Here is an 8,803-nt window from a genome sequence, read left to right on the forward strand (position 1 = left end):
TTGCAGTCACAACTCGACATGCTGGAGCAGGGGAACACTTAAATGGTGTGTGGGTTTGACCTTTGCACATATAAAAGGTTTGAAGATCTTGCTGTAGCTCCCCACAGCAAGTTTCACCAAGCTTAGTGTGATCCTGTAGCTGATTCCACTAGAACTGCTGCATGCAGATAGTGATGAAAAACCAGTCACCAGATGTGGCATCAGGAAACTTTTATACAAGTTTTTAATAAAAAAATTCAACAAAAAATATATATAATCAGGCATTTTATGCAATGCATAGATTCTTTGTATCTGCAGGTACAGATAAATAACAGAAGGCAAAACCAAGTATTTTGCTTATCTTTGGCCATTAACCAATAATCACCCCCTAAGAGATATTATAGGGTTAAAGAATAAGAAACTAAGTCTGTAAATTTCTCTTATTACAGACAAAGTATCAGGCAATAATACAGTAGTTAGATTTTTAGAAATGTAAGGAAATCTTTTAACACTGCCCAATACTGAAATTTAACCTGGTTTGCTGCTATGGAACTTAAGGCCTTCTTCAGCTGACAGACAAGTAACATTCCTGGGTTTGCATTAGATATACTCCAGCCCTCAACCTACTTCCCTTCACCATACATTGCTCTAAAAAGCCAGACTGTACTCCTTCATGAAATAAACTGGCATAAATTCTTATCCATGGATCAGTTTCCTGAACCCCAACCAATGAACGTACATACAGAGCAGTTAAGCTTCCTTAAGCCAACATTTTTTCTAACTCAGTGTCCCAGAATAATAGCTATCCTTCCACTTTACAGCACAGATGCATCTGATGGCTCTACCAAAGCAATATATACATGATACACATTAAAAAACAAAATCATAAAAGCTATTTTTAACGGTACATCGATAACATGTAGCAGCTTATGTCTATGTATGTACATGTTTTCACAGTTATATTTTAGAAAATTGAGAACACCAGGAATACTTCTACTGTGTTTTCTATAAATATTAAAAATTCACCTGTCAGGCATTTTGAAAAAATAGTATTTAGGTTATCACTTTAAATAGCTCTTGAAAAACTGTAGAGTTTTAAGCTTAAAGGCTGTAAAGTTTGAGGATTCTTTGAAGTGTTTAGCCAGTTTCAGCAACTGAGCCACCTGCCAGTTTGATTTTGGTTTTTTTCTTTTGAAATTCAAATCTGGTAGCAAAGGAACTCCACCATTTTTGATGGGATGGGCAAGTTCTTGACTTGGCTGGTGGGCATCACTCTTCGAATTGCCATGCGACATAGATGCTGGAGACTGGAAACTTGTCTTGGAGTTGCCCAGAAGTACACACTGCCATCCTGTGTCCTGCACACAGGAAAAAAGAAAAACCCACCAGAATTATCTCACCTGAATGATTTCAACTTAGCAGGGATTCCCACATACATTGCTAGGCAGGAGGAATGTGCTCTGAACTTCTTGTTGCTTAGTTCTAGCTGTTTCAGCCTCATTTACACTAAATTCCAGTTCTTCTTTTAAGTCACAGCAGCACAATTAGCAACCTGCTGATTATCTGTGTGACAGGCCTGAGCAGATCTTCCAACAGCTATTGGAAATACTACCTGAAACAGCCTAGCTGCCCTTGATTATCTAATGGTCTTCTTTCAATCCACATGTTTGTAGGTTTGTCTTCTATTTATTCCCAAAGATAAGAAATTAGTTTATCAGTTTCTAGATTTCAGTGCTATTCCAGGCATGCTTAAATAAATAGTACCAAAACCAAGTCAGAAGCATCAAGTTGCAAGTCACTATTGAAGATTTTTAGAACACTTAGCCACTGTTTTCCAACTTCCGTGTTACCTTTATATTTTAGAGGGGGGGAAAAAAAGCATATACTTGCCCTGCAGCTAGAACACTGCCATCAGTAGAAAAAGTACAGCAGAGCCCATTATTCAGAGGTGCAACTTGCACAGGGTACTCCTCATCAATTCTCCAGAATCTTACCATTCTGAAAAGGGAAGAACAATGCAGTTAACAGAGCAGACATTTAATTCTTTTTGGTATGTTCTTCAAAAACAACTAGAACCTTCCTGTAGATAGTTTAATACCCTTGCTGTCATCTTGAGAAAGCAATCTTCATATTCTTAAGATACAGTTCTTCAAAGTATGATTTGCAGTGTTAGCAGAAGTTGAATACAAGATCACAGAACACTTTTCACTTTGGAATCTGCTACTGTGCAAAAGACTTACCTGCACTATTAACTCCATTTATGTTTTTCACTGTTTACAGACCCTTTTTCTGTTGTCAGCTATTACACACTTTAGTTATTCAGATCTGCTCTGTACACAACTAATTATTTCAACATTCAGAATGAACATTAACATATAACAGAAAACTCATCTACTTTTACCAAGCCCATTAGAAGTAATTTCTCAATTTGAAAAAAAGAAAAAAAAACACCCCAAAAAGCTGGCTTAGTATTTAAAAGTTCATGTCATATGAGCAGAATTAGAACAAACCTTTCCTCATACTCACTTATCATCAGCAAGGCTTGCAATGTGCAGTCCATCCTGACTGAAAGATACTGATCTGACCCAGCGGTCGTTTGCACCTCCAGCAAATATTGGAGTAGGAGGGGGAAAGAGATGCCTGGAGATAGAGAGAGACTTGGCTAAGAGTGGAATGTTTTAGCCATGACTAGCAAAGCTGAAGAAGAACAAGTGTGATAGAACATTTAACTAGGAGATCAGGAGTGGACTCAATTGGTTGTTTCTTTTCTGTAGTATTAAACATTTCAGCTTTCTTGATGCTTAAATCAGTACACATTAAAATACCAGTGCTGTAAATGCTTTCTCAAGATAGAAGAATAAAAATCTCCACTGCTCTGTGCTTTCTATCAGCCACTAAGATTTTTTTCCCCAGTCTAAATATCAGTTAAATACACAAACTCATTATTTTTCAGTAGTCATCTTCACTCCAGGATAAAGTTTCCAAATTTGACTACTTTACTTACCCAAATTCCATAAGAATAACTCCAATATGTGGATCCCAGACATAGACTCGAGTGTCATAAGATGCAGTAGCCAGTAAAGCTCCATCAGGGGAAAACTCACAAGCTACAACATCATTGTGATGTCCTTCAAGTTTCCGTATCATGGAGTATTTATCCATATCCCAGAGAAAAACCTGCAATTAAATCAGCTAATGTTATAGCTCTGCTCAGAGATGCAAGGAAGCATTTACTTTTTTTAAAGTATAGCTGCTAGTCTTATTTAGGATTATATTAAAATCAGGCATTATGAATTACTACAATTAAGAAATATGCTCAGTGTCATACTCAGATTAAAATCAAGTTTTAAAAAAATAATTAAAGCAGACATGCAAGTTCTAACTCAAGTTTGTTAAATGTTATTAACAAAATAAGCCAAAATATAAGATAAAGGCAACACAATTTAACCGTGTAGCTTACTGAAATTCATGTATTACAAAACTATTTTATTAAAATATGCAGAAATAAATAGGGTTAAAAAAACTCTACAGTCCCCTCTTTTCAGTAACTACCAAAATTTGAAGAAATATACAGACAGAAAATGTAAGGTTAACATATTGTTACTCCAGTGGCATCCCTTTGAGTTTAAGATCACTTGTTTACAATTGGCTTGGTTCACCAACGTCAGCCTAGGAAGAGAAACAGATACTGCAAGCAAAAAGAATTTTCACAGCCAAAAGTTATGTCTTTGGCAAAACAACAGGGAAGTCTAACCACATTATTAGAAAGAATTTATGCATTTTAAATCAAGTAACCAGTAAAAAAACAACATTAATATTACAATTTACACAATTTACCGGGTTAATTACATATTGTATTCTAAAAATTGATTATCAGATGATAGTATTCTGGGTTTTTACATGCAGTTGTACAATATATATAATCAAGACTCTCTATATATAAAGACTGTGCAGAATTACATAATAGGAATGATCTATGTACTGCAGCATAATTGTACAGAAAATGTCAGTCTTTAGCATAATCTGTTATGTCCTTAAAAGAGCTCACTAGGGTCCTTGATTTTTTCCCGACTCAGTTTTACTGCACAGATGAAACATTGACATGTTGGATAAATTTATATGTTTCACCAAAGCAAACATAGCCCTAGTGCCTCAGATAACTTCCTAAAACCCAACCATTTTATAGTCGGTTTGAAACGAGTTGACCAATTTCTCCAAGGAGACCCCAACATTCCATAAAACTGGCAACTTAAGTTTTAGGAGTCAGGGTGTCTCACTGCTGTGAAAATTATTAAAAAAAAAATAAAAATAATATAAATAAATAAAAAGAAAGAAGGAAAGCAGAAAGTGGACATCAACCAGCACCTGCGTACGTACAGGACACCTTGCAGTCGAATGCAAGGTTACTTCGTCCTACGGTAAAGTTCGCCCCCAGCCTGGTAGCCAGAGATGCCACTCTCTGCCCAGCTAACACCATTGTGCTCCTGTGTGAGTGGTGCCAGCTTAACCTCAATCACACCAATATTGCTGCCACCACCTGTGACAGGGAAAGCAAGAAGCTTATGGAAAACACACAGCCTAAAGATAGCAATGTATACATCCACATCTGCTCTATTTCAAGAAAAAACAAAAGCCAAACCTCAATGATTAGATATCAAATCAGCACTGGTAATTTGAAGCATAAAGTGCATTTGAACAGTCATTTGTATAAAGTGGTATCCAATGACTGAATTGTGCTTTTTACTCAACATCTTTAAACTGCCTACAGAGCCCCTGTAACTAGACTGAATTCCCCTTTCTGTCTTATCCTAACTTCAGTGCCAAGAAAAGCAGCTTATGGCCTGTGTGCTTTACCTGCACTGCTTTCAGTTCTCTAGCAGGGCATTAGAGAATGGATGAAAACAAAACCAGTATGTTGTTCTTCATTCTAGATCTTTTAGACACGAGTGCCATTTGTATTGGAAAACATTTAGAAACATTTTTGTTCAGCAGGAGATACCATGACTGCCTCAAGACTTTGAAAAGTCCTTCTCATTGAGTAGGAAATAAAAAGGGTAAAAATCAGCAACAAAACAATTTTATGCATTAATCTAAGTATTTTTAAGACTGAAGTTTTTTTTTTCTTTGATTTTATACTACCATGTTGATGTGCAGATGTGTAAAACTGTTTTTCAAAGAATGCTTACAGTTTCTTCAACTAAAAGCAGTGCAAGTTCAATTCATAAATCAGTGTCTCAATGCACCATTTGCTAGTTTAATTTCATGCACTTTTACATCATCATCAAACATTAGAAGTTCATGACACCGAGCACAAGCTTAATGTTACTTAGATTTAAAATGATTATGCACACAATTCAATAGATTAAATGAACAAGAAACTCTGACACATACTGCTTTACTAGCTCCAACAGAACAGAGAATGGAAGAGTCTGGAGAGAATGCACAACCATATACCCAGTTCTGATGTCCTCTCAACACTTTCATCATATTTCCTAAAAAGAAAGACATTCTTGTAAGAATGTATTAAATATTACAAATTCAAACTGAAAAGCTTTCCCAAATTAGTTACTCCTTTATAAAATTGTATACTATTTTCCCAAACATCTTGCAGGGTCATTCTTCACAGATACAAAAATTGTCATGCAGCCCCTAAATCATGTGTCTTTATTAAAAAATGTCACTTCATGCACTCTTTTAACCCACACTCCTTGAGGGTACATAAAAACAAAGCATTTCAAAGGAGCAGACCGAGTGACTGACTAAGAGGATAAAATTATTTTTTTAAGAAATCCTGACCTAAGTATATAGCAATAAAAGAGGAAATTATGTGGCTATTTCTCCTATGTATTACAGTAGATAAAATTAAAATGCATACCATCATCTTTTAGGTCCCACACTCTCAGTGTTTTGTCTCTGGATGCAGACACTAAAATCAGGCTGCCATCTGGGGCAAAGGTTAAATCTCTAACAACTTCAGTATGGTCCATCAGGCTAAGGAGGAGTTTTCCTGTTACATGAAAACACCACAGTTTAAAATTGAGGGCTATACCTATCATCAGATCAAATGCTTTGTGGATACAAATAGAGAATACAAAATTACAGCACGTCAAGTCATATTTTCTTTGTGTAAGTGCTCCCTACAATAAGAAGCATGTGTATCCTTTTGAACTCTTCTGTATCAAGATCCAGTTTCCTGAAGAGCTGGTAAATCTATACACTAAAACCATACGCCTCAGAAATAGGGCAAGACTTGGCTTTAGACATCTCAGTTTTAAGCTTAAATTTTATGAATTAGTCAATAGATATTAGTTTTATTTTTTAAAAGTTGGCAAGTTCTCTCCCAACCTAGCAACTGTGCTGTTGGCTAAACTGAGATTCCCTATTTTCCGATCAGGTATCACTTGAACAATTATTTACTTTTAAGGAAATTAAAAAGTTCTCATCAATGTAATCCTTTCCCATACTCAAGAACAGAGAGCAACTTCATGTTTTTGAAAGTTTCCTTTGTTATTAAAACTACAATCCAGTAGAAGATTGTTAGAGTAAGCAACCAGTACAGATGAAGTCAAACACATCCATAACCATTCTGCAGCAGCAACAAGCTTTCATCTTCCATGTCCTGACTCTGTTCCTTCCTCTAGCAGTACTGGAACGTTTCCAGTTTTTTTAGATTACTTAATTTGTATTCAGGATCCAGGTCCCCAATTAAGAACTCTGCAAGCAATTAATTCTTTGTATTCAAGATGTTACTATGCACAAAGTGGCAGGGAAATGCCCAACCTCCTCTCACTCTACCTGTGTATACGTCCCATATCTTGATGCGCCCGTTGTTCAAGCCTGTTGCAAGCAGGAGCTGGTCTTGCCCAAATTTGAAACGGTGCCATTCTATATTCACGCAGCGGCTCTGCTTCTCAGGCACTGAAGACCCAAAAGCAAGGCTCCAGACAATATCCCCACAGTCTATTATTTGTTCACAAGGCTTATTCTTCTGATTGCTGTCACTGTTCTGTCTGGGAAGTCTCGGGCTGACAGAGTTTGCAACATTCTTTGTGCCGTGCAACAAGCTGCAAAACAAAACCAAAAGAAAACAACAACCCCCAAATATAGCACTATGTATCCTGGGAAAAAATAGAATAAAAAGGTCTTAAAGATGTAATGAAATCTTTGAGTTGCCACAATGTACCTTTTGGAGGCCCACAATGATGCATTTTTACTTTCAAATTATAAAAACTAACACCTGGAAACCCTCTAACACAATATAATACTAATACTTCTGTAGACTTTTTTGCCTCTGTAGAGAGCAATGTATTAACCTACTGTAGAAAACATTTAAAAAGCATATACAGAAAAATTACTCACAAAAATTTCTAAGACTTTCTTAGCAAGAAGCTCCCTTCAATTCACCTACATGCATTGGCCAGCATGTGAAAACCAGTTAAGCCACCACCAGAAAGAGGGGGGGGTGAAAAAAAGGGAAGGCGGGATTTGCTGGTAGGGGAAATGTAACCAACTCCAAACATGCAACTGCTGGTTACTAACTTCATTAAAACGCAACCTGCAAGTGAACATAAAATGTATCTTTTGGAACTTAACTTGAATTCTAGTAAGAATGATAAGGAAAGAGGTTCACCTTTAAGTAAATTCCTACAAAAGTAAAACCAAGTAGCTTTGTGATAGGAAATTTTAAAGTTCAGATCTGCCAGAGCCCTTAAATTTCCTGTTTGTTCTAACCTACTCTTTATTTTAGAGCATGTGAATCAGTTAATAAATCACTCCTCCATAACCCTTGTGAGGTTGCAATACAGTTGTTTCTCTTGCTGTCCACAAAGAAAGTGATGAAGCAATAGCTGTTGGTTTAAATAATTAGTTTTTCCCAAAGATGCCAATGCAAAAAAACCACAAACAACGTGTTTTAAACTATTCAAAGTTATCTCCTATTTTCAGACTAATTAAAAAGCCATCGGGTTTTGCCTTACAAGTTATTCAGGCACTGAGCCCAGGGGACCAGCTTCACTATGCGATGCCCTTGTGACCAAGCAAAGTAAGATCCATCGGGAGCAAACGCCACAGTCCAGTTTTCACGTCCACACTTCTTGTCAAAAGGAGAAGTTGGGGCTAAGAGTTCTCCTACAGTGCGTGACCGTGCTGAAAAGAAAACAAAGAGGAAATGACATAAAAAAAAATAATAATAAAAAGTGCCAGCCTATTTTAAAAGGTTACAAGGGAACCAAGAGATACATTAATTGTTTTGCTTTTATTTAATGGCATTTAAAGTAAAGGGGGAAGGGGTCTCGTCTCTGTATAAACAATGAAAAGGGCGATGAGCCTCAGGTGCAGAGTCTGAGTCATTAAAGAGGAACAGCTTAGTGTTAAAACGGCCTGGTCATTGGCCATGAAATGGCCTGTCGTGTGAGCGAGATCACATCTCGGGATCAGAAGCAGAACTCAAAAATGTTATGAAACCGACTGTTCAATCATAGCTCTTGAGATAGCAGAACTATCCAGCCTGACCTAACGCTTCCGAGTTTCTCAAATAAGGTGCCCAGGAACGATTTTTTTGTTACCCGTGAAAGGAAAACGCCTGCAGACCGTAACATCCTGCCGGGATTAAGAATCACCCGCAGGAAACCACCGAGCTGGGGGTCGCTGGTTGTTCCCCCGCGGGGCTGGAGCGGGATGGGGCGGGGAAAGAAAGGCAGGGGAAGCGCCGGGAGACCCCCCGAAAGGAACCGGAGCCCCGAAACCCGCGGCGTTCACCTCACCCGCCCCAAGCCAGGACGGGGCCCACCCCTCTCCCCTACCCGCTCCTGCCCGCTGAGATTCT

General features: G+C 37.7%; 1 protein-coding gene across 1 annotated transcript in view; it reads right to left on the reverse strand.

Moving 5' to 3' along the window:
- Positions 1-209: 209 nt before the first annotated feature.
- WSB1 (WD repeat and SOCS box containing 1) overlaps positions 210-8,803 on the reverse strand; it is a 34,200-nt gene continuing 25,606 nt past the window's right edge. The window contains exons 2-9 of the mRNA XM_010009098.1: positions 7,956-8,124; positions 6,775-7,043; positions 5,855-5,986; positions 5,371-5,471; positions 2,984-3,156; positions 2,506-2,619; positions 1,870-1,977; positions 210-1,337 (exon numbers count right to left, since the gene is read on the reverse strand). Coding sequence (XP_010007400.1) covers positions 1,178-1,337; positions 1,870-1,977; positions 2,506-2,619; positions 2,984-3,156; positions 5,371-5,471; positions 5,855-5,986; positions 6,775-7,043; positions 7,956-8,124 — 1,226 coding nt within the window. The 3' untranslated portion in view covers positions 210-1,177. The remainder of the gene's footprint in view (positions 1,338-1,869; positions 1,978-2,505; positions 2,620-2,983; positions 3,157-5,370; positions 5,472-5,854; positions 5,987-6,774; positions 7,044-7,955; positions 8,125-8,803) is intronic.

Source organism: Chaetura pelagica, unplaced genomic scaffold (assembly GCF_000747805.2).
Source record: "Chaetura pelagica isolate M959 unplaced genomic scaffold, ChaPel_1.0 scaffold72, whole genome shotgun sequence".
NCBI classification, from domain to species: Eukaryota; Metazoa; Chordata; class Aves; order Apodiformes; family Apodidae; genus Chaetura; species Chaetura pelagica.